The 27269-nt window shown below is 38.2% G+C and overlaps 2 protein-coding genes and 1 long non-coding RNA gene across 3 annotated transcripts in view; all 3 read right to left on the reverse strand.

The window, feature by feature from the left end:
* LOC149544874 (zinc finger protein-like protein) overlaps positions 1-27269 on the reverse strand; it is a 143549-nt gene that overhangs the window by 105432 nt on the left and 10848 nt on the right. The gene's annotated exons all lie outside the window — the stretch shown is intronic.
* On the reverse strand, positions 1047-2228 carry LOC149544876 (uncharacterized). The gene is made up of 3 exons (XM_089796457.1): positions 1827-2228; positions 1316-1721; positions 1047-1188 (listed from the first exon to the last, which is right to left on the reverse strand). The coding sequence occupies exons 1-2, from the start codon at positions 2055-2057 to the stop codon at positions 1599-1601; spliced, it is 354 nt and encodes a 117-aa protein (XP_089652583.1). The 5' UTR covers positions 2058-2228; the 3' UTR covers positions 1047-1188; positions 1316-1598.
* LOC149544877 (uncharacterized) lies at positions 2183-3032 on the reverse strand. Its single transcript, XR_016355299.1, has 2 exons — positions 2578-3032; positions 2183-2466 (listed from the first exon to the last, which is right to left on the reverse strand). It is a non-coding gene; the product is annotated as an uncharacterized LOC149544877 (long non-coding RNA).

The following is a 27269-nucleotide window of genomic DNA, read 5'->3' on the forward strand; positions in this document are numbered from 1 at the left end:
TCTTTCAAATAGAAGAATGAAGCACCAACAAGAAAAGGCTCCAAATATCAATTCTCCAACAAGTGCATTTTTCAACAAAATAGTATCCCCCAACCACAGTCAACCACAGTAAAGGAAATGCTAACAAACCAAAGTAACAAGAATTGGAATCGGATCCGAATTGGCAAGGCCGAATCGAATCGTGAATTGGCAATGAATCGACAATGAATCGGCGATGAATCGGCAAATTTGAAAAAACCCTTTAAATTTAAAAATTTTAACAATTTAAAACTTATTTCATGCACTCTTTATTGAATATAACTTAAACACACTATAACATCATGAAATAGAAGTTAAAACTTAACATACATAAACATGGAACATAAAATCCATCACATATGTAACTATGTTATCTAAAATGTAAATTGTAGGCCAGCTGAAGTAAATAGAAATCAAATGATCATAATGATTTAAATCATAGAATGTATGTAAGATGATCCATAAGACATCAAATCATAAATGTATGTAAGAATCTAAGATGAAGATCCATGAAAGTTTGAAACATATGTCTATCAATGATTCAGTATCAATATTTGTAAACAAACTATAAAAATAAGGCTCCAGCTCAAGCCTCAGACTCATAGTCATCATCATCATCCTCAACATCATCCTGAAGCTCGGTTGCAGCCTCCGCCTCAGCCTCTAAGTATCCAGTCTGCCTAGTCGCAAGGCGTCAAATGTAGGTCCTAGAAGATTGCAAAACCATATCTCCCACATGTAAGATGGGCTCACGAACGTCGCTAGGGCCTGTGCCTGTGTGTGCACGTGTGCGTCTACCAATGCCTGAAGAACGTGCTCTAGCTGCCTCAGCCTCTATATCCACCTGGTCAACCCACGCACGGTCTTCCTCAATGAAGACTGGATCCACAACCTCTGTGAGCCACTCTGATTCTGGATCAATCTCCTCCAGAATGATCGGAAAGGAGTTAGTGCCCAAAATCTATCCAATCCTAAGACGGAGGTTGTAATGAACAAAGACAATATCATTCAACTTCTGCACTGTCAACCTGATTCTCCTCTTCGAATGGATGTGCTCGAACATGGACCAACTACGCTCACATCCAGAAGTGCTGCTTGGCTGACTCAGAATACGGATGGCAATTTTTTGAAGTTTTGGGGTTGTGGCCCCAAACATTTGCCACCATCTATCTACAATAAGGGAAAATAGAAACAATTAGTCTCATTTACAAATTACAAGTTAACTCTAGAATTACATAATCAACTTTAAGTTTAGAATCTAGATTCATGAACATTGAATATATTATTTAATTTTTACCTAGCTGTAGTGTTGTCTAAGCATTTATGGCCATCCTGCCAGAGAAAAGTGGCCCCTCTTTATTGTTGAACTGGTCTAGCTCAACAATCGTAGTAGCGCTATCTTCATCGCTATTCAACCTCTGAATCACTGTGTATAAGCCAGTGAGAACCTCCGCATCTGCCTTGAACTCAGGACAGAAACGAAATGCCGGATTTAGGAAGTAAGCTGCTGCATGGATGGGTCGATGGAGGTGATTCTGCCATCTCCTATTGATGATGTCCCAAATAGGGCCATACCTCTCCTACACTCCTGCATATTGGGCTTTGATGGCCTCCTTGGCCCTATCCATGCCCTTATAAATGTAGCCCATAGAGAGCTTCTCCCCATCAACAGTTCGTAGCAAAGCTACAAGGGGCTCAGTGACCTACATATAAAGTAAAACAAAAAATTTGAATCAAAACTTAAATATATAATAATATAACTTAAAGTAAAAAGTAAAATACTAAATGTTAAATTGCAATAAATTTACCTTCAGGATTTCTCTAGCGGGTTTCCAAAAACCATCCTCATCAAATATGCAATCTGCCACATCTATCCCTGCAATGGTCGTAGCATAGGAAAAGGAAATCCAATCCCGCCCAACAAACATGCTCCTCAATTCATCCCTTGATGTCAACAAGGACTGCAGGGTGATGAAATTCGAGGCAAACCTCGTGATACCTGGGCGAGCTAACTCCTTGCCTTCTGTGTACTTCCTCATTTGTGCTAAGGACAAATGAATGATTATAAATGAATTTGCATATGTTTTTTGCCCTTTCCACACATGACTTGACAAACTCAAGTTTGCCAATTTCCTCCAACATGAGGTCAATGTAGTGTGCCGCACAAGGGGACCAAAATATGGTGGGGTGCCTCTCCATCAAAAGTTTACCTACAACAATTTTAAGTCAATTAGAAATTCAAATTTCAAAATTCAAATAAATTTATTTTCAAAACTTGAAAAGTTAAAAGTTTACCTGCAGCAACATAACTTGCTGCATTATCCGTCACCACCTGGAGCACATTTTGTTCTCCCACCTCTGCTATGACTTCCTCGATAGCCTCACATAAGTATGTGGCATTTTTTACATGTGTGGAAGCATCAATGGATTTGATGAACATGGTATATCCTACAAGTAACAAAACAACGAATTAGAATATTAAACGGATCATCAACAAATTAGCATTCAACAAATCAAAATTTACAATTATGTATGTAAGAAAGTAGAATGATCAATCACCTCCACAAGATACAAGAAAATTGAGGTGTTCTATTCCTCCTATCTGTCCAACCATCAGTCATGATAGTGCAACCCTTTGCAATCCACTCCTTTTGGTTCTCCTCGAGCTCAGCCCTCATGTCCTCTACCATCTCATCCAAGAGGTATCCGCTCAACTCAGCCTTAGTTGGGGCTTTAAACCCCGGACTACAAATAGCAACTGCATCTATTATGTTCTACCAATAAGGAGCCTTGTCACAAATAAAAATTTAGATGTCAAAGACTCAAATTATAAAACAAGTAGATATAATTAAAGTTTTACTTTTACTTTTAGTTTTAACTTTAAAGAAAACAAAGAAAAAAGAATCAATTACCTAGCTGCAATAAATGGAATGTTGCAAAAGTACCAAAATTTGCATATCTCCTTTTTAGCAGCATCATGAATCTCCTTGTTCAGACCCATGCCCTCAAGCGTGAATTGGAAACTAGGAGTAGTGCGGGGCACAAAGTAACTATCCATTCTGTTTTTCCGCACTCTAGGCTGCAATAGGTTGGTGTAGGACTCTGCCTTTGTATGTGACTGACTAGCACTAGCACTAGCACGAGCAGAAGAACTAGGATAAAAAGGAGGCCTAGAAGAACCCTCTCCAACACAACCTACAGATGCAGAAGCTGATGCAGATGTGGATGTGGCTGTGGATGCAGGAACATGGGAGCCAATACCCCTTAACCGTTCAAGTTGCATTTTCCTATTGGCTTTGTCTTTTTCAATTTTTTCTAATGCCATTAAGCAAGTGCGTTTTGCCTCAGGAGTTTGGTGAGTGCAAATTGTAACATCGTGTCCAGATATAGCAGCAATGTGGTATTTCAATCTATAAATACCCCCAAAAGTTATTTTTTTTTACAAAAAAAAACATTTTGTTTGATATTTGGTTCTTCCAAGAAACTCTTCGTTATATTTCCAACATTCATCTTTTCTACCCATTGCGAATTTGCGAAAAATGAAAGCAAAGGCTGCTGCAATAAAAAAATTTATGTAAAATATCAAAGCTTGAAGCTAATAAAAGCTACAAAACAACAAACCCTAGTTTGCAACTTAGTAAAAATAAAGAACATTCAAGATCTAAACTAAAAATCTTGAAAACTATAAAAAATTAACAAAAAATGCATAATACACTAAAAATTTAACAAAAAATGCATAATACACTAATATGCAAAAAAAAAAAAATGAGCACTTACCTCTTGCAAATGAGTTGAGAGTGTTGAGATTAGCTCCTTAATGCTCCCAATGCAATTGATGACCTCCCCAAATGGATTGCTGATTTCTTTTGTGCTCTTCCTTCTTGCTAGTTAGAAACCTATGGCTTTTCTTTTCTCTTCTTCTCTCTCAGTTTTCCTCTCTTCTACTCATGTTAAACAAATAGAAGGCCCTTTAGGGTTATAACAAAGAGAATAGGTCAAAAAGAAAGTAAAAAAAACAACTGATTTTTTTTAATTTTACAAGTCCATACTTTACTGGCCGCAGGCGATTTCTTGGCGATTTTATCAAGCGATTTGGGCGATTTTTTGGATGAATTGCCAATTTGGGCGATTCAGGCGATTCACCCGATGAAATTGGCGATGGTGATTTTCGACTTCAAAAAAATTGCCATCCATGAATCTAATTGCTGAATCGCCGATTCACGCGATTTTTGGGCGATTCTCGTTACTCTGTAACAAACTCACAAAAAACAATTCTCTTCTTAGCCACAGTGTGAAATAGTAGAGAATTTAGGCAATCTTAGTTATAGCTCAACAGCTAAATTGCAAAGTGATTGCAAATGCAATTCTCAATTCTCAAAACCCTTATACTTCAGCAAGGGCACAAACTACGAAGCTCCTCACAGGCAACAAAAGCAAATAATCAATCGAATGCTTTACTCATCAAATGGGCTCATATTTATAATCTCCAAATGGCACAAAGTTTTCCAAATGAGCTTCACCTAGGAAGCTTCCCACATACAACATTAAAATATAATAATGTGCCATTATAAACTAATTTATTAATTGCCTTTGGTTCCGAAAATGACCTTTTCCACCATAACTTAAAATATTGACATGTAAGGCTACTGGTTCTTGTTCCCATGATTTAAAACTTTCCGTCCCAGTTCCAACGAGCTATGATATTGAGGTGACCAACAAAAATAGCAACTTCAGCATATTTAAATGAATAATAATAATAATAATTCACCCGTCTTGCGAAAATGGCTAAAGAAGCATCAGAATCAAAATCTGACAACACCAAAGTGATCCTAATGATGAAAGATAACAAATGAACCTGATGGGGTGACCTACTATAAATAGATGCTCCCTCCAAGATTCTTGGAGCTCACACCGGAAGCCCAAAATAAAAACTGAGAGCATCCTCCAACTCCTCTAACTCAACTAAGCTCATTGGAACCAACAGATTGACTACCATAAATGATAAGTACCTCAAATGGAGCCAAAACACCCCATAGGTTGTTGAAAAGCCTATACCACACAACTGAGACCCTCAAATCTCACAATCAGCTCACAAGGGTCGCGATGGTGAACTAACCTAGCCAACTGCAGGAATGTGCTAAAAAATGGGGATATTACAGGAATGACTTGCTCATTCGATATTGAATGTATGGGCAGTGACAATTGTAGAAACAATTAAAGCACAAATATTATGTACTTCACTTCTTCAATAGAATATACGTATATATAGAAGTCTACTCTTATATTCAAGGAGAGATTATCCCTATTTAGTTGTAATCTTAGTTGTCGAATCGGGTTCAGGGTTGGATTTAGGTTCAAGAATCCGATTCATGGATTTGTGAAATTTTTTTCCTATTACGATTCGTAAGGATTCATGAGTACACACACACACACACACACATATATATATGCACTATATATAAAAATATATATATGCATTACATATATGGATTCGTGTGTACTTTATCCAAGTTTGGCATTCAAGTCCTTGAGGATTCATGCGGATTCGAGCATGATTCTCCTGGGTCCTCATGGATTCGTAACGAATTTGTGTCGAATTATCCCAGGTCCACGTGAATTCGTGACAGATTTGTACAAGGTAGAAATTTGACCTTGTGGGATCATCTGAATTCGCAAACCGTGAATCCAAACGAATCCAAAAGGTCAAATCTGGATCCTGTCAAAATCCAGCACAATTCGGTTCATGAATCCAAACTTGGTACAGTTTGAGGCTCGGATGCACGAATTTAGTAACTAGGGTTGTAATTGTTACTCCCTTAACAATACACAACCCAAACCATATGAATTGTTAAAACAACTCCTGAATACAAAAAAACATTTTCTATAATTGTACACATACTTAAACATGTGACCACTAATATCATATTTTTTAAAAAGTGTAACATAATGGCTTCTCCATCTTGGCATAATTTTAAACACTAAATTCACTTGTTTCAAATAGTTGAGATGACAGTATTTTTGATATTTCTATCAGGATTCAATTGTGTAATTTCAAACACTAAATTCAATTGTTTCAAATAGTTGAGGACAACCAAATTTGTGATATTTCTATCAAGATTCAACTTTGCAATTTTTGAAAGTCAAACTCGTTGAACCATTTTTCATAAGTTGTTTACACAAACCCATCTCTCATGAGAATGAATGGAATACTTGGCAACCATTGCATATAGGTGATGCTCACAGAGGTGAAGTACTGGCACTTCCCAAGAGGTCAGCCATACCAATACTACATCTTGAATGCACTTAACTATAGAGTTTCCTCCATGATTAAACTCATACTGCTTGCAACCCCATTTGCAAAACCTTCAACTTAGTGTTGTGCCTTATGAACCATTCATTAGAAAGTTCTTTAAGCTCATTAAGGAGATTTTTTCACAGCAAGTCAAATTGTGATATTTCTATTAGGATTCAACTATATTGCTTTTTTGAGTCAAACTCATTGACCCATGTTTCGTGAGTGGTGGTTCACACGAACACATCTCTTATGAGAATAAATGGAACACTTAGCACTCATTCCATCTAGGTGATGCTCAAAGAGGTAAAGCATTGAGACTTCCTGGTAGGTCACCCATCTCAGTGCTACTCCACACCTCCCAAGAAGTCTCTAAATGCAATCAATGCTAAGAGTTCCATTCATCCTCATAAGAGATGGGTTTGTGTAAACCACTACTCATAAAAACATAGGTCAATGTGTTCAACTCAAAAAACTACACAATTGAATCCTGATAGAAATATCACACTTTGACTCGTTGGGGAAAAATCTCTTATCAATTGATGAGCTTAAGGGGCTTTCCAATGAATGGCTCATAAAGCACAACAATTGTTGAAGGTTTTGCGAATGTGGTTGCAAGCAGAGTGGTTCTAACCATGGAGGAAACTTCATTGTCAAATGCACTGGGACTACAGTGGTACTGGGATGGATGACCTCCCAAAAAGTCTCTGTGCTTCACCTCTATGAGCCTCACCTAGATACAATGAGTGCTAAGAGTTCCATTCATTCTCGTGAGAGATGGGTTCATGTGAACCACTACCCATGAAGCATGGGAAACTACACAATTGACTCCTAATAGAAATAATACTATTTGACTTGCTGTGGAAAAATATCTCCTACTTATTAATTGATGAGCTTAAGGGGCTTCCCAATGAATGGCTCATAAAGCACAACAATTGTTGAAGGTTTTACAAATGGGGTTGCAAGCAAAGTGGGTTTAACTATGGAGGAAACTTCATAATTAAGTGCACTTGAGCTAGAGTGGTATTTGGATTGGTGACCTCCAGGAAAGTCCAAGTGCTTCACCTTTGTAGACATCACTTAGATGCATAAGTGATAAGTGCTCCATTCATTCTCATGAGAGATGGGTTCGGGCGAATCACTACTCATGAAACATGGGTCAATGAGGTTGACTCAAAAAACAACACAGTTGAATAATGATAGAAATATCACAATTTGACTAGTTGCAGGAAAATATTCTCTACTTATCAATTGATGAGTTTAAGGGGCTTTCCAATTAATGGTTCATAAGGCACAACACTTTCTAAAGGTTTTGCAAATGGGGTTGCAAGGAAAGTGGGTTTAACCATGGAGGAAACTTCGTAGTTAAGCGTGTTTGAGATGGAGTAGTACAAGGATGGGTAACCTCCCACGAAGTCTTGAATCTTCACCTCTATGAGCATCACCTAGATGCATTAAGTGTTCCTTCATTCTCATGAAAGATGGGTTCATGTGAGCCACTACTTATGAAACATGGATCAATGAGTTTGACTCAAAAAACTACACAATTGAATAGTAATAGACTTAACACAATTTGATTTGCTTTGAGAAAATATCTCCTACTTATCAATTGATGAGCTTAAGGGGCTTTCTAATGAATGTTTCATAAGCCAAAAGACTTGTTGAAGATTTTGCAAATGGGGTTGCAAGCAAAGTGAGTTTAATCGTGGACGGTACTCTATATTGAAGCGCGCTCAAGCTGGAGTAGTACTAGGATGGGTGACCTCCCAAAAAGTCTCGATGCTTCACTTCTACGAGCATCACCCAGATGTAATGAGTGCTAACTATTCCATTCATTCTCATGAGAGATGGGTTTGACTCAAAAAGTTACACAGTTGACTTGTTGTGGAAAAATATCTCCTACTTACCAATGATCGTATTTATTTGCATAGGTCTCAAATGCAAATAAAGCATAGTAACAAACGAATGAAAGAATTTGTTGCACGATACAATCACTATTACGGAAGTAATTGGTAAAATACTTGCTTGTTATTAACATAGACCGAGAGGTCTATATATACAAAAGAATAAAGCGATGTTTCCTTAGGAAACAATCGTAAAGAATAGAAATATTCTATTCTAGCTAAAAGAAAGCTAAAGAAAGCTAACAAATAACTACAGACTAACTAATATTAGAAACATTCTAATATTTACAATAGATTACAAATTGTTAATGTTAGTGTAGTTTCAGTTGGATAAAATGCACTGAAGATATTTGTATATATATGAGATATACACTTAATTCATTTTTTTTTTTTATATATATATATATAATTTTCATACACTTAATCATGACTACTAGCAAATGTTATTGACAACTAATGGGAGTTAAAGAGACATATCTCTATGGAGACATGCCTCTCATATAACATATTCTTTGAGAAAGAAACTTGAAACACACATAAAATTTCACATGGTATTAGAGCTAGGTCACCTACAGACCTGAGAGGTTTCATAAATTATTGGTAAGATCTTATAGTGAAGAATCATCAGAAGGTGGCAGTGAAGAATTTGTTTTGAATTCCAGTTGATAACATGGGAATAGCAAAGCTTTTACAGTTCAATGTTCCTACTGAACCCCTTAAATCAGTTGAAAGAAATTTTTATCCCTTCTATGAAACATGTTATTTACTACATTCAAGCTTATGAGTGGTATTGTGCTTTGTTGGCAGAAGAGTTATGATTAAAGACGAGAAGTAATTGCTCACTGATAGTAAAACTCTCTCGGGACCTTTCACCAAATGAATATATCTCTGGAGGATACATCAGGACACATACTCAAATATTACTTCATTTTGATTAAAGCACTGGATATTTCATATTCTGCTCCATTCTGTAGTGGAAAAGTACAGTAATACTCCAATGTCGTGTCCACTAGAGTGTCGTAATGTGTGGAAGTGATTACAATCATGACAAGCATCTAAGGGTTCATCTACTTTTTTTGTGAAGGTGTTAGGAAGTGATAATGATAATTAATTCTTTGTTGGAAACAACTTATTAGTCAGGAAACTTTTGAACCTGTGTTGGAGTAAACTCATATCAATTGAAGAAGTCATTACTGGCACTCTCTCACCATTTGATTCAAGTTCAAAATGTTGGGCTATTTCTGATACAAGTTGGTATCTTATATGTACTTAAATATTTACGATCTGACATCAGGGAGCAAATATAGACTCAGGATTCACATACATCTACAAGATCTGATCATTAGGGAGATCTTGAAATTCCATTACCAGTGCTTGTAAACATTGGACATTGTTCCCATAGTGGCACAATTTGTGTCCTTACAATATTTGGCTTGAGTAAATACGAATGCCAAAAGTAAAGAGTCCAATATTGCAGTTTAATATGCTAGAAATGCATAGAAGATGCATGCTAACTGTTTTGGATCAGTTATATACTGAAAAATTAATATAGATAAGTTTTGGAACTTTTGGAACTAAAAAATAATTGGCGGATTATACACCTACAAACGATATCAAGGAAATGTTATATCATATGACTGCTTCATAAAGAAGCTTACTTAATACTTATAGAATAAACTTTGTAGTTAAGAGTGCTCAAGCTGGTGTAGTACTGGGATGGATGACCTCCCAGGAAGTCCTGATGCTTCACCCCTGTGAGCATCACCTAGATCCAATGACTACTGAGTGTTCCATTTATTCTCATGAGAGATGGATTCATGTTGAATCACTACTCATGAAACATGGGTCAATAAGTTTGACTCAAAATCACATAGTTAAATCCTGATAGCAATATAACAATTTGACTTGCTGTGGAAATTATCTCCTACTTATCACTTATAAAAGAATTATTATGGGAGTCAAATATTTTGCTGTTTATAAAGAGAAATTAATATTAGTTTGTATTTTAAAGGCTTGGAAAATAACAGATATTCGCGCAGGTAACTAAATGTTTCCTTCCAAAGCTTTCCTCCTTTGGTGATAGAAAATGCATTAATGATGTCAACAAATGAATGAATCGATATGAGAGGGTTGCCCAGGATCCTTCTCTACCAATAGTTTGGAGTCAGAGATTGGAGTCATCTTATGATTCCCAGTTTGATGATGATGAGCCCTTCACAGAGATCAGGAGATTTTATCGGCATTACACTGTGAGGAGTGCTCATCACTTTTCTTTTGACCCACAGGTAGAGGACTTGGTTTCCTGTCGATGTGGGTTGGCTCCAATTTCATATCATCCATTATGGGATAGGTTAGCACCATCTTTTGCAGATGGAATTGATAGTTGCAAGTTAGACTCCTTGCAATATTTACACACCCAGGATAGTTTCGCAGAGGTTGGTGTTGGTGGTAGTTTTTCAAATACCTATGGTTGTTACCATCTTCACAATATAGTTGGGTGTGAGTATCAATTTGATGGGGACTCAGGTGTGGACAGAGTTGGTAGTTTAGTTGGATTGAGTTCCGATGAGTTGTCATCACCATCAGCGTCTACAGTCACTTTCCAAATGATTCTGTCATTCATATTAGTTATTTGGGTGCTGATGCTACAGGAGTTTCTTGTACACAGCAGGGATAGTACGCAGTTCTACCTTTGGGATCCAGGGGGATTGTGATGTCCATTTTGCTCCAAGATTGCTTGGGGACAAACAATCTTAGGGAGGGAGGACTGTAATGTCCCCATTTTTAGTAGGTTCCTGCAGTGGCCAGGCCAGTTCACCATCGCAACCCCCATGAGCTGACAGAGGGATTTGAGGGTCTCGGTTGTGTGGTTACAGGCTTTCCAGCAGCCTATAGTGTGTTTTGGCTATGTTTAAGGGACTTACTATTTATAGTAAGTCAATCTGTTGGTTCCAATGAGCTCAGTTGAGTTAGAGGAGTTGGAGAAGGCTCTCAATTTTTATTTCGGGCTTGCAGTTTAACCTCTAAGAATCTTAGAGGGAGCATCTATTTATAGTAAGTCACCCCATCAGGTTCATTCATCATCTTTCATCGTCAGGATCACTTTGATGTTGTCAGATTTTGATTCTGATGCCGCTTCAATTGTTTTCGCAAGACGGGTAAATTATTATTATTATTCATATAAATACGTTGAGGTTGCTATTTTTGATAGTATTTTTTGGTTGGTCACCTCAATATCATAGCTCGTTCGAACCGGGACAAAAAGTTTTAAATCATGTGAACAAAAAAAAGTGGCCTTACTGTAATGACCCTTCTTATAAAGGCCACTGAAACCCTCAAACTGAACTTAGGAATTTTGTCAAACACTTGGCATGTAATGAATAATAACAGTAACAATATTTAGAATATGGCAATTTCAGATTTGATACTTTCAGAATATAATCGCAGAATTACAATATATATATAAAGCCTTTGAACGATATTTCAATTATAATGCAATAAATTCTGAAATTGTTTTATTACCAATTCTGGACTGATTATTACAATGACTGTATGGCAGCAAATTTACCCAAAAATTGACATATATTTCAGAATGCAAGAACCTGGTTTGAAGAACTATGGAAAAACACCACGTTCTGATGCAAATCGCTGATGAAGACCTCCAACCGCACCCCCAAACTGTCCTTAATTTGCAGCTGCTGCCCAAACTAGCAGGGCCGTACCAGGCCGTACCTGTACGGCTGCTAGATAAAAATAATACCAGGGTTTTGGGACCCCCCAAATGCAAGGAAAATGGGCGCCTAGGGTTAGGTAGTAACCCTGTAAAACCATAAAAAATAACTCCAAGGGGTTGAGGAGATATGAGCAATTATGTGGTTCTGAACCCTGCTTTGCCAATTCTGAAAAAATGCACCTATTCTGTCTTCAAACTCTTGTCAAATGCTTCTCCAATGATAGGGCAAATCTGAAATCCTTTTTCCAACCAAAACAAACCCTAACAACGAATTATCAATAAGCTCCAATGAGATGGCTGAATACCAACTCCAATTATGCAACAATTCAGGTGATATTTCACACCCTCAAAGTCGCCAATCCAAGGGAGTGATTCGTTCCCAAAGATCGAATAATAATTTGCAGATCCAAAGTCTACAAATGTCTTCACAATGAAGAAGTAGAAGAGTTCTCAAATCCAAGCATGTCCAAATGAGAGGCCCAGCCTTCTATTTATTCACTTTTCTAAGAAGTTGCTAGAACTTCTAGAAACATCCTTTATAAATTCTCATTATAATGCACTTTTTATAATAAAGTAATTTTATAAAATAAAAAGTGCAACTCAACTTAAAATTATAACATATAGGCCCCAATATCACATAATGATAAAATATAACCTCTTAACACTTTTTCAAGAGCAAGATATGACCATCTGATCCGCAAAATTGACTCTCTTTCCACACCATTTGCCTACGAGAGTCTGGAATAGGCAAATCCATGATCAATGCCATGTCGAACTAAAGAGGGGACATTACACTTACATGTCAAAATTTTAAGTTATGGTAAAAAAGGTCATTTTTGGAGCCAAAAGCAATTAATAAATCAGATTATAATGGCACTTTATTATATTTTAATATTGTGTGTGGAAAGCTTCTTAAGTGAAGTTCATTTGCGAAACTTTGTGCCATTTGGAAATTATAAATATGAGCCCATTTGATGAGTAAAGCATCCAATTATTTGATTATCTTATTTTGCTCTTCTTGTTTTTGTGACAGTTCTGAGTTTGAAGTTTGTGCCTTTGCTGAAGTATAAGGGTTTGGGATCTACAGCTGAAGTATTGTAAATTTAATTCTGATAATCCATAGCTGAGATAAAGTGGACTTTTGAGTTTTATTATCGTCTCCTCTTTCTGTATTAACTATGGCTAAAGAGCATTTATACAATTGAATATTTATAATTTCTTTGTTACTGGACAAGCTTTGTTACTGGACAAGGGTTTAGTCTGCAGATTGGAGTTTGGTAATTTTGGATATCCTAGTTTGTTCGATTTGCATCAGATTAGTGTGTTGGATTTACAGCTTGAATGCCAAGGGTTCTTGTATTTGGCGTGATTTCTATATCAATTTTGGGCAGCATTTGTAAGGGTAGACTATGAACGCCAATTGGAAATTGGACCAGGCGGCTTTCAATTTAACTTTGCAATTACATTCTACAACAAAGACCAAGTTCTTAATTTGTAAGGTTCAGTTTATATTACAGAGTTTGAAAGTAAACAAGCTGGCTTCATATTCTGATTTATAGCAATCACCCAACAATTAAATTCCCTTTTTATTATATTGCTATATGGTTTGTTGATGAATGAATTCAGAAGCTGATGTGAATCATTTCATAATTGTTTATTGGCATTTGGTATTTATTTATGCAAAACTTATCAGGCCAAAATTAAATAAATTTGTGATCAATTTGCTACACATCCTAATATTGTGTTTGAAAATTGAAGACATCATATATTCAATGGTACTTGGGCTGTTTGCCAAGTATCTGACAAAATGTCAAACCATTGAAATGTGAAAGAAATTGATGCTTTATTTAGCTATAACTAGACAGGGTTATTACAGTCATATCCGAGCGGTTTCCTGCCAGCCTGCAGGAATTAGGCTTAGTTTTCATTTTGTTCAATGCTGACTTTGAAGATTTTTAGATTTGATTACTAGAGTGACCAGTACTTTAATTTCTCCAGCTATGGATAGACATAGGACTGGCAATTCTAGAGATTGATGGAGGAATGAGGAAGTTAGCATAAAAATGAATGCTTTGCAGGAGACTATGGAGAAACTTAAGCTTCATCAACAAAGGCTAGTAGAGAGCTTGTCGAATCCAGTAACAATTGAGAGGGTGGCAAGGTATATGGTTTCTGCCTTTAGAAGGCCGACATCAAGGTTGCAGGGAAGGAAGCTTGAGTTTTCCCCAACAGGTGTCCATGATGCTGATGTACCCATATTTAGTACGGCACCTACAAATCTTATTCGCAGTATTGATGATGGACTAGTTTCACAGGGACGTGGATGTGCCCGTGATGGATAGCAGCACTGAGCTTCAGCAGGTTGAGGCTCCCAAAGTAGACACTATGGTTAGTTCAGAGGTAGTTGATGATGTAGTTGTCACTGACTTTTTAGACTCAACGAAGGAGGGAGTTGTTATTGGCGACTTATATGTCAACTACTGTAGTGTTGCTCCAGTACAGAAGATATGCTTCCTTAGGTGGGAATGAGGCATGTATGGAGTCACCCAACTATGATGTTGGTGATATAGGTGTCACAACGAAGTCGGGAGATGTGGATGCAAATGGTATGGACCATCTGATGATACTATGAGCTACACCGGGTATGATATCCCTTATCAGATATTGGGTGATGACTCCGAGGAGGTTTTTGATGAGTCTCGGGATCGATGTTTGCATGATCTTACATTTGAGGAGGAAGCTAAGACATGCGAGGAGATTGATATTGCGAGGGCTTCCATTTCTTCGAATGAGGAGTTGGTTGAGGTACCTAGTAGTTGTATCTCGGATGTGGAGTTGTGTGAGGATGATGGCACACGTATGAGTGATCTTGTGGTGGGCAGTTCTGATTCAATTTCCTATCATAGTGAAGTTAGTGAGACAGAGAGATTGCATAGGAGTCAGGGGTTATAGAGACATCATGTGACCAATCAGTTGAAGGTGAGTGATAGTGACATTTCTTTAGCTCTTGGGCATCATGATGTTGTCCATCAGATGCTCGCTACATCTAGTTGGGGTGCTCCTATGTCTGATGAGAGCAGTGATAGTACTCTTTCTCTAGTAGAGGTTCATGCACTTCGAGAGATTGACTCAAGATCTTAAAACATAATTACTCGTAGCTAGTTGCTGACCGAAATTGCCTTCTAGAGTGGGGTAGTACCTGTCATGAGACATTGTTAGAGAAAGAGGAGGTGGTGGAGCTCATGCAAGAGCTTGAGGTGATTGTGGAATCTCTTCAGTGTACTCAGTGGGCTCTTCAAGAGTCACAGTCACGATTGGATGAGGTGACTGTGGAGTTGGAGCATATTCAGACCACACCAGCCCCATATCCAATTCAGTTGCATATTGTAGTTGGTGGTGAGTTTGCTTCTACGATTGGGGATGATGGACGTGATGATGTGGCCAACACATCAGTCCAAGATATGGGTGCAATAGATACCGATGAGCTGAGAGTATCAGGGGAGTAGGGCTCTCATATTGATTTGCTTCCTTCTACTAGAAGCGAATCTATTTCTTCATCTCATACAGCTGATAGCATTGGACAGTTGGCAATGCCACATTTTCAGAGGGATCAGTTGTGGGTCACAGGGGAACAGGTTGATGCTTTCACATATGATTTCTACTTCATGGAGTATCTATTGGAGAGTTCAGATGTGTGGAAAGATTCATACCAGTGTTAACCCGGCGCGGGGGTGCGGAGGTGTGGGGACATCGGGACGAGTTTCGGGTGCGGGAAAAAGGTAGCCTCAATTTGGGGACGGCGGGGAGACGGTGGGGGTGCGGCGGCGGGGGAGCGGGGGGAGGAGGAGAGGGAGTGGGGGGAGGGGGTTGCATAGTATATATATAATATTATTAATATATATGATTGAAAATGCTAATTATGAAATGATACTTCAATATATTATATAACAATGTAATATTAACATACCAAATATAGTTGACTACAATGAATAGAGAAAATTAAAATGTGATTCATAAACCATAAGTTCAAACTTGAAACTTGAAATTTCATAACCATTACTATTACTAATGACCATTTGACAAATTAACTTAGTTCAAGATGCAAGATTCAAAATTCATTGTTCAAATATGATTTTATGAATATCATATATCATAAAGATGCTCATGATGACAATGAGCTGAATAGCATGAAACAGTGAAATAATAATAATGTATCATAGCCATATCAATGTGAGTATAATCAACAAAATGACAAAATGCCAATAATGAGAATGGATGATTCTCAAGTGCTCTCTAATCATCCCCTATGCCAAAGTCCTCATCACTGGAACTACTAGTCTCCTCCTGGGTAAGATCTTGATCCTCTAAAGGAACACCAACTAGCCCTACATTGGCTTCTGCATCGGCATCCTCATCAATCTGAGCTGAATCCTCTGGCTCCACATCCCATCGTGCTGCAGGGCTCTCCTTGTACTCGTGTGTCTTGCGATGTTTGAGCCGCAAGTGACCATGTACAACAACCAGCTTCTCCGCTCTCTTAGAGGTAAGTTTGTTCCTCTTAACAGAGTGAATGAAGCTATAGGTGGACCAATTCCTCTCTACAGTTGAGGAGCTAGACACCTGAGATAACAAAGTTGAAAGTTACAACTTACAAGTTACAAACAAATGTTCATACAATTTGTAACAAATGATAAATGGTAAATCGATGATTAATAATTATTGAATCAATGAATCATAAATTAAAATCAGCAAGGTAAAACTCTTCAAGTTAAGATTGTAAAGGGCTGGAATTAGTTATTAGTATTACAAACCTGAGAAAGCAGTCGACTGGCTAGTGAGGTGATCTTTAACTTTTGTGAACCATGACATTTCCACCATAAAATGGGATTCTTTTGTGCCAAGGTTTTCAGATCCACCTTTGCAATATTCGAGTATCCTACAAGTTACAAATTTTAAAATGTACAACATAATATTAAAATTATAAATAATTTAAATAAAGTTATACTTATAACTTATAAGTAAAGTAACAATTAATTATTAAAAGAACTTATAATTTAATAATTATAAAGAGTTTAGAGCACTGAATCAAGATTTAAGGATTACCTGAAAGACTAGCAAATTCAGACCACTCGGTGCGAATCTCACTAGCAGTCTCAGTATCATACATTTTGGCAATGCATCGAAAGAACCCATTCTTCACCTCATCATCCCGAAGTGGTGTGACTCTACCAAGCCTAGGTATGTACCACTTCGGGTTCAATGCATAGGCAGCCATGTGCAAAGGAGTGTTCAACTTCTCCCACCTACGGTGAATGATAGGCTCAATGTGCTCCGTATAGAATGCTAGAGTGGGGTCTCTCTCACGTACAGCAGCCCTCATCTACCCAAGCATGGAATCAATGCACTTATAAACCTCTCCAAGGCTAGGTGAATCTACATCTCCATATCTAATAACCTAAAACACTTGAGTAATGATAGAGACTATGTATTTTGCATCACTCCAAAACTAATCACTCTTCACTGTCTCCTTTACCCTCTTCCCCTACTCTATTCTGGACTCAGGCCATCAATTCCATTCTTGTGTCATAACCATGAGTTGCAATGGCTCTTGCAACTCAATCATTCTCTCCAAGAGAATATAATATGATGCATACCTGGTCTCAACTAGTTTGAGGAATTGCTTCTTTGCGAAGCTCTTGAAAAGTGCATGTGAAGTATGGTAATTGCAGATAAACATTTGCACCTCTCTCCCATCATTAACCACCTTTCTAATCCACTCTATTTTTTCCATGTCTTTAAGTACATTGTTCATGGCATGCACACAACATGGAGTCCACCAAATATGCCTATAAGCTACCTCAACAAGCCTCCCTACAGCTTTGCACACATGTGCTGCATCTGTCACAACTTGGACCACATTTTGTGGTCCAACCTCCTCAATGGCTTCCCTAAGCACATGAAACTGAAAATCAGCATCTTTACAATGCCCTGAACAATCAACTGCCTTCAAAAAATATGGGCCCTCCGTGCATGTAACCATAATGTTGATGAGTGGACGATGACTAATGTCCGTCCACCCATCCATGATAATGCTGCAACCTGACTCCATCTAACATGCTTTCATTTGCTCCATCAAGATCCCAACCTTGTCATAGGCTCTATCCAACACTGTAGTCCTCAGCTTGTGGTCACCTGGTGGCACATATGATGGCTCTCCCTCATTCACTATCATGGTCATCATCCTCACAAAATAGGGAGATCGAGCCACATGTGTAGAGATGCCATTGGAAAAGAAGAAATCACCAAAAGCATCATCTAACTGGTCCCTTGCATGCATGTTAAATAAATGAGCAATGGGGTTACTATCACTACGACTTGTGGTTGCTTTCCGTTTCCCCCTACTGCTGTCCCCTGCTGAACTGTGTGTAGGTGAGGTGAATGATGGTGTAGGTGACATAGTCCCTGCTCTCTGATGCAAGATACGAGTAGATGTATCTCGCTGCCCCTGTAACTGTGCTATATGTTGCCTAGCAGACAAAGATCTAGGCACTGCAACGTCACTATCATCAGGAATGCCCCATAGTTTATTCACTTCAATTCTGTATTTGACATTCTCAGTATTTGACAAGAACATGCATGGGTTCACACCATAGCCACTCCAAAAAAGGTGTGAATTAACTCTGGTAATGCTGCCAAACCATTCTACTCCACATATATTGCACTTCCATTTGCGTGTGCCAACCCCTGAAGGTGTAGGGCATGTAATTTTTGTAGCAAACTATTTCAGAGGGGACTTTGAGTCATAAGGACCCCTAGTATACTTCCTCAAAATCTCTGAAGGGCAATCAGTAGAAGGCACCCTTGGTGCAACATAAGGAAGCTCTACCTCAGGCTCAAATTGACCACCTATATCAGCCCCATGATCACTTCCTTCAGGCTCAGATTCAAGCTCATAATCAGATGCACTTGGCTCATTAATTTCCATGTCTTCTACACTTTGGTTGGATCTAGAAGCCATTTATAAAACTGTATTTCACAAAATGAAAATAAAATTATAAAAATGATCATGATACATTTCAGTCCAAATAAAAATAATTTAAAACTTAAAAGTTAAAACTTTACTATTTAATTTTAGCATTTACTATTTAAAAATTTAAAGTATTAAAAAATGAAGCTAAATAGTAAATACTAGATAAAAATATGGCAATATGGCATATGCTGAAACGTTTTACTAAGTTACTTTCAAGTTTCAAGTTTCATTCTTGAATCTTGTTGATAGTTGAATCTTCTTAGTTCTATGATTTTTTAGCTCATATGCCATATTGCCATATTTTTATTTTAAGAACAATGAAAAAAACTAAAAATTAATATAGATAATAAATTATAAAATAAAAAATCATAGAACTAAGAAGATTCAACTATCAACAAGATTCAAGAATGAAACTTGAAACTTGAAAGTAACTTAGTAAAATTAAATACTAAATTTAAAAATTATTATTTATAAATTGATTTTTAAAACCAAACAAACTAAGTAAAATAAAAGAAAACCCTACCTTGAAGGCTTGAACTTGAGGAGACACTTGCCAAATCAAACTTTCTTGCTCCTCTTGCTCCTCTTGATCTTGCAATCCCTTGCAAAACCACCCACTAATCTCTCACAAGCTTCTCCAAACACTCTTTCTCACTTAGCTCCTTGCTGCTCCAAAATGGCGAAATGAAATAATGAATGAAAATGAGATCTATTGGTCTTATTAAGCCTTCAAATAGACCACATGGGACCCACAACCAATTAGGGTTAGCATACTTAAAAAACAAAAACAAAAAAAAAAGCAAAAAGTATTTTTCTTTTTAAATTTGGGCCTCTTCTCGGTGCACCCCGGAGCACCCGAGAAGCACCCCGCGAGCACTCCGCCCGAGCACCACATCCCACCCGGGTGCTCAACCGGTGCGGCGGGGGTGCGGCGGCGAACAAGCCGCTGGCGGGGGTGCTTGGGTGCGTGACGCACCCGCACCGGGTGCGCCCAGGTTTTAACCCGGGTGCACGCACACGGGTTACACTGATTCATACAAAGTGTCTGAGGGTACTCTCCTTTCCGAGGCCCTCGTGCTATTCAGAGGTTGGTGGGAAAGATTGTAGAGACTATCTACTATGCTTCCCCACAGGAATTTTGAGGTTGGGTTTGCTGAGAGGGTTGCCCAAGATCCTTCTCGACGAATAGTTTGGAGTCAGAGATTGGAGTCATCTTCTGATTCCCAGTTTGATAATGATGAGCCCTTGACAGAGATCGGGAGTTTTTATTGGCATTATACTGTGAGGAGTGCTCATCACTTTTCTTTTGACCCACAGGTAGAGGACTTGGTTTCATGTCGGTGTAGGTTGGCTCCAATTTCATACCATCCATTATGGGATGGGCCAGCACCATCTTTTGCAGATGGGATTGACAGCTGCAAGTTAGACCCCTTGCAGTATCTACATACCTGGTACAATTTGGTAGAGGTTGGAGTTGGTGGTAGTGTTTCAATTAACTATGGTTGTTACTATCTCCACAATGCAGTTGGGTGTGAGTATCAATTTAATGGGAACTTAGGTGTGGATAGAGTTGGTATTTCAATTGGATTGAGTTCCGATGGGTTGTCATCACCATCGACATCTACAATCATTTTCCAAATGATTCTGTCATTCATATCAGTTATATGGGTGTTGATGCTACAGGAGTTTCTTGTACAAAGTAGGGATAGTACACAGTTCTACCTTTCAGATCCAGGGGGATTGTGATGTTCATTTTGCTCCAGGATTGCTTGGGGACAAGCAATCTTAGGGAGGGAGGACTATAATGTCCCCATTTTTAGCAAGTTCCTGCAACTAGCCAGGTCAGTTCACCATCGTGACCCCCATGAGCTAACAATGGGATTTGAGGGTCTCAATTGTGTGGTTACAGGCTTTCCAACAGTCTATGGTGTGTTTAAACTCTGTTTGAGAGACTTACTATTTATACTATTTATAGTAAGTCAATATGTTGGTTCTGATGAGCTCAGTTGAGTTAGAGGAGTTGGAGGATGCTCTTAGTTCTTATTTCAGGCTTCTAGTTTGAGCTCCAAGAATCTTGAAGGGAGTATCTATTATAATAAGTCACCCCATCAGGTTCATTCATCATCTTTCATCGTCAGGATCACTTTGGTGTTGTCAGATTTTGATTCTGATGCCTCTTCAGTTGTTTCGCAAGACGGGTGAATTATTATTATTATCCATATAAATATGCTGAGGTTGCTATTTTTGATAGTGTTGGTTGGTCACCTCAGTATCATAGCTCGTTAGAACCTTGACGAAAAGTTTTAAATCATGGGAACAAGAAACAGTGACCTTACGTGTCAAAATTTTAAATTATGGTGGAAAAAGTCACTTTTGAAGCCAAAAGCAATTAATAAATCAGATTATAATGGCACTTTATTATATTTTAATGTTGTGTGTGGGAAGCTTCTTAAGTGAAGTTCATTTGGGAAACTTTGTGCCATTTGGAGATTATAAATATGAGCCCATTTGATGAGTAAAGCATCCAATTATTTGATTATCTTATTTTGCTCTTGTTGTCTTTGTGACATTTCTGAGTTTGAAGTTTGTGCCCTTGCTGAAGTATAAGGGCTTGGGATCTACAGCTGAAGTATTGTAGATTTAATTCTGAGAATCCCCAGCTGAGATATTGTGGACTTTTGAGTTTTATTATCCTCTCCTCTTTCTATATTAACTGTGGCTGAAGAGCATTTATACAATTGAATATTATAATTTCTTGGTTACTGGACGAGGGTTTAGTCTGCAGATTGGAGTTCGGTAATTTTGGATATCCTAGTTTGTTCGATTTGCATCAAATTAGTGTGTTGGATTTATAGCTTGAATGCCAAGGGTTCTTGTATTTGGCGTGATTTTTATATTAGTATTGGGCAACATTTGTTGTTAGAGTAAATAATTAATTTACTAATTATTTATTCTATTTACTTAAGCTTCCTTAGGTAAATGCATTTATTTATTTATTGTAGCCTAGGAGTTCATTATAAGTTGTTGACAATACGGGAGTTTGTTCTCTCCTAAGTCATACTTATCCTCTCACATTGTTTGAGGACTTTCCACCTTATGTGGATGTATGCTTAATTGTCACACTTATCTCCTAGCATCTTCTAGCTCATTCTGGAAGATTCCTGGAGCTCTTTATATTCGGGCTCCCTCATTGTATTTTCATATCACAACATCACTTCTTGCATATTGTAAATACATATTTTCTTGTGTTGCAATATCTTGTGGTCTCTCATGTCCGTTTAGGGTTCTTCCCTTGCTCCACGCTCTTCCTTCCTTTGCTTCCCTTTGACAGGTTTTCGCATGCAGGTGATCTTGGGCGTCTTCGGAGTTGGCTTTCATCAACTCCAACATGGTATCAGAGCCTTCCTACTGCTGCTTCGTTGAAAGATTTTTGAAGCCGTGATTTGGAGTCACAAACCCTAGTCTGTTTGTGCATTTTTTCTTCAAATCAGGGGATCAGCGATTTTTCGGAGCACTTTTAGCCCAAACGGATGCTGCCATTGGATCCAAAAGGCCGTTTGCAGTCAGGATTCATATAAAACTTGCTGATTTTGGAGACAGAGCTCTGGGAGGCCAAAAAATTTTGCTTGCAAGCCTATCGTACGGACTGTACGGACAATTTTTTGAGCGGAAAATTTTTTTTTTTAAATTTAAGACCCCGCCGCCGCACTGCCACAGCGCAACCGCGCGCAGCTCGCCGGCCACTGCCACTGGCAGCACCGCCGCCCGCGGGCCACCCCTCCTACACCTTCGCGCCACTCGCCACAGGTGGTGCAGCCCGAAACCTCCCCTCCACCGGTGCAATGCTCCTTTCCGCTGCTCTCCGTCCAGATCTCTGCTCTGCCTGCGTGTCAATCTTTACCTGCCGCATGGACACAGCACACAGTCAACGGATAGTACTGCACAGTCAGCCCGAGGACACCTCAGCTCGCTTCATCAGCGCTTGCGTGGACACTATTTGATCCGCCTGCCCAGTCACTGCCCACGTGGCACAGTTGCTCAATCAGCGCATTTGCGCGCGTGACACGTGGCAAGGGTGCCATGTGGCACTTTGCCACATGGACCCTACCACGTCAGCCATATGCCACATGGCTATCACGTGGACCTACCACGTGGCTCCTTTTTTGCAATGACAGCCTCCAGGCCGTCAATTTTAAACCCTTGACTTCCTGACGTCAACATGATGTCAGCACACCTTCTTGCAGTCTCCTTCTAGGTCCTTTTTGACCTACTCGATTTTTCGGCCATAACTTGAGCATACGAAGGTATTTTTCTGATCTGAAAGAAGCGCCGGAAAGCTAGTTCCGAGACAGAGACATTGGTTCAGGGATTTTTAAGTTTTGATGCTTTTTTATTGCCCGTTTTTTATGTCAAAGTCCAAAGTTGTGTTTTTGACTCCGGCAAGCGTATCTTTTGCATCCAATGCCTGTTTTTTGAAAATTTTATATTTCTAGAAAGCTGGTTCTGTGTACTTTTCAGAAATGTGGTCCTTTTTCTTAGTTTTTGGCCCATGCTCTTTCTATCATAGTTTTGGAGTTCTTGCTATATGGTGGACATCTTGGGTGTTTTAGGCACGAGGATCGTTTTCTTGGCATGGTTTCCTTTGTTTTAGGCTGTACTTTGTTTTGTATCAGCTTGTTTTCAGTTTTGATCATTGTAGCTATCATTTTGAAGCACTTTTTTGTATCGCACTGAGATAAAGTGTCACTCTTGCATTTCGGGGGTCATGAACGTTGTTTTTGAGTCAGTTGCACATGCACTATTTTCATAAAGCGCCATGGGGGGGATAGTTGTCTGTTGTTTTAGGCCTTCTCCCTTTGTCAAGTGAGTGTCCCTTCCACGACATTAGCCCCATGCAGTGTCAGTTTAACCGTGTCTTTATAGGTGTCTGTACCTCTTTCCCTCTCTCGTCGTTCTTGGTTCGTCTACAGGAGACTTTGGCCCACCTTTTCAGTTGCCTGTCATCACACCCCGTCTGCATTAAGGGGGGGTTATGCTGTTGTTCTAATGCATCCACGGTTCGATGGTTCGATAGTGTGAACTGTATATTCAATGGTTGATCCTATGTACAAGGCGATTGCAGTGGTTGGCTACCTATGCATTTCGATGAGATGGATCATCTACCATATAGACACGCTCGGTTCGTGCCTTCTTCTTCCATGGAGGTTCTTCAGATCAGCAGTTGCAGTTTTCTTTTGATGGCAGATTTGTGGCTTCTTCATGCTTCAGTGATGCTCTTCATGATCACTCCTTGTTCCTGTTTTTGGGGACAATTTCCCTAGTTGGAGGCTTCTTCAATTCTTCACTAGGTTCTTACCTCTTTTTGGGGGAGGGTTTTTCCCACGTGGTTTTCTCTCTTTCCCCGTTTTCAGAGGTTGCATTTTTGTTGCATTGTACATGGGTACCTAACATGGCCTTGTTGCCGGGACCCATTCTGCATTCATCTTAGTTTTGCGAGCTTAAGGCATTTCCCTAAGTTAAACTTAAGGGGGGGTATTAGAGTAAATAATTAATTTACTAATTATTTATTCTATTTACTTAAGCTTACTTAGGTAAATGCATTTATTTATTTATTGTAGCATAAGAGTTCGTTATATGTTGTTGACAATACGGGAGTTTGTTCTCTCCTAAGTCATACTTATCCTCTCACATTGTTCGAGGACTTTCCACCTTATGTGGATGTATGCTTAGTTGTCACACTTATCTCCTAGCATCTTCTAACTCGTTCTGGAAGATTCCTGGAGCTCTTTATATTCGGGCTCCCTCATTATATTTTCATATCACATCACTTCTTGCATATTGTAAATACATATTTTCTTGTGGTCTCTCATGTCCATTTAGGGTTTTTCCCTTGCTCCACGCTCTTCCTTCCTTGTCTTTCCTTTGATAGGTTTTCGCATGCAAGTGATCTTGGGCGTCTTCGAAGTTGGCTTTCATCAACTCCAACATTTGTAAGGGTAGACTGTGAATGCCAATTTGAAATTGGACCAAGCAGCTTTCAATTTCACTTTGCAATTAGATTCTATGGCAAAGACCAGGTTCTTAATTTGTTAAAATCAGTTTATATTACATAGTTTGAAAGTAAACAAGCTAGCTTCAAATTCTAATTTATAGCAATCAGCCAACAATTAAATTCCCTTTTTATTATATTGTTATATGGTTTGTTGATGAATGTTTTAGAGGCTGATGTAAATCATTTCAAAATTGTTTATTGGCATTTGGTATTTATTTATGCAATATTTATAAGGCCAAAATTAAATAAATTTGTGATCAATTTGCTATGCATCCTGATATTGTGTTTAAAAATTTAAGACATCATATATTCAGTGGTAATTGGGCTGCTTGCCAAGTGTTTAACAAAATGTCAAACCATTATAATGTGAAAGAAATTGATGCTTGATTTAGCTATAACCAGACAGGGCTATTACATATTCGTGGTGACTTCATATGTGTATGGGCTTGCTTCCTGTGTACATCATGAGGAAGTGACAACTTCCAAATGATTATCACTTGTATTAGCAGAAGTTATTGAAAGGTGACGACCTTACAATAACTTTAAAAATGATATACATTTTTTGTAAATGTTGAAATAAATCATAAAAGGCTTTATCTTGTAAATCAACAACTAAGTGTTAGATGTCATTAAATTGACGATCTATAAGTTGTTTGTGTAGATATATGATAGGTATTTGGTGAGTATTTTACCTTGATATTCTGATAGGCCATTAACGCATTGAGTATTTGGTGAATATCATTTAGTTGATGTTCTGATAGGCCATTACTCAGAGTACATAGTGAATATCATTTGATTGATGTTCTGATAGGCCAATACTCATGTTACCTAATATGACATCAAAAGTGCATTTGGTGAATGTCATTTGTTTACATTCTGATAAGCCAATACCCATATGATATTATATAATGGAAATCTTCAAATCAAAGATTTCCTTGATGTGTCATTCCTAAATATTGCCAATGGTGTAATATTTGCCTATATGTTTATCCTCTCTAACTGAGAGTAACTAAGAGGGAGTGTTAATGTTAGTGTAGTTTCAGTAAGATAAAATGCATTGAAGATATTTGTATTTATATGAGATATATACTTAATTCATTTAATGTATACAATATATATATATATGTTATTTTCGTACACTTAATCATGGCTATTAACAAATGTCTATGGAAACATGCCTCTTAAACTCATATAACATTTTCTTTGAGAAAGTAACTTGAAACACACATAAAATTTAACACAAATAGATAACCACTAACTAATAATAGAAGCTCATCTATTATCGTAATACCCTCCCTTAATGGTTAATCTATCCAAAGCACAAAGCTATCAAAAAGCGTAAAAGGCAGACTTTGTCTACTCAAAGTGCTCCACACTATTCGCTGAGGGTTGCAAACTAGATTACTTAGATAGGGCAGCTAAGCGCTTTCGACATTCAACCTTCAGATGCCCATACTTGTAGCAATAGTTGCATTGAATGTTCTTTTTCCTAAAGCCTTCTAAAGTTGGAGCAGGGGACCTCTACTGAGAAGACTGCTTAGAACCAAAACCACCTTATCATTGTCGCCATATTCGAAAATGGTTAGCATCCGTTGTTTCCACATGCCATAATTGTGACTGTTGAACTTATGATTTCCCTTGAGCAAAAATATTAGTCAGAGATGCCATAGCACGTTTTCCAGTGAAAATGCATGAAAATCTGTGAAGGCATGTACTTTGAGGAAAAAAAAAGACCCAGAAAAATTGAAGGAGTGCCCAGAAGAGAGCTCGAAAAACCCAAAAATATGTTGTCAATTTCTAGATTTGCAAGCTCGAAATTTGAGGCACACAAATCGATGCACCTAGAAAAATCGGACAACCTAGTTGAGCTCTCAAAAAACCCACCAAGAATATGTAAAAATATTTTTGATCTGGTACTGAAAATTAGGGTTTAAATAACGGACTTGGCCGCAAAAAAAGCTTCAAAATAATGGCTGATTTGCATAAAAAACAGCAGATTATGGGCATGAATCAAGACCAGAGGTTTGTAAAAACCCTAGACACCTCCAAATAGGCAAAAAATGACCACTTCAAAAATGGAAAAACAAGCAACAAAATATACGTGCATTTTTCAGAGAAATTTGGATGCGAGTGGCAGAAAAGTTTGGGCATGAGTTGCAGAGAAATGTCACCCAACAAACCTCCACATGAGCAACAGAGAATAACCCTCGATTTTCATAGGAATGAGTCGCATTAGTTAC

This window comes from Cupressus sempervirens, chromosome 8, assembly GCF_028749045.1.
Source record: "Cupressus sempervirens isolate cs-2001-9-10 chromosome 8, ASM2874904v1, whole genome shotgun sequence".
Lineage (NCBI taxonomy): Eukaryota > Viridiplantae > Streptophyta > Pinopsida > Cupressales > Cupressaceae > Cupressus > Cupressus sempervirens.

Coding starts and splice junctions, on each gene's coding strand:
- LOC149544876 (XM_089796457.1), bottom strand. CDS start 2,057: ATGAGGAAGTACACAGAAGGCAAGGAGTTAGCTCGCCCAGGTATCACG. Junction 1,722..1,826: donor CCGCTAGAGAAATCCTGAAG/GTAAATTTATTG, acceptor CTTTATATGTAG/GTCACTGAGCCCCTTGTAGC.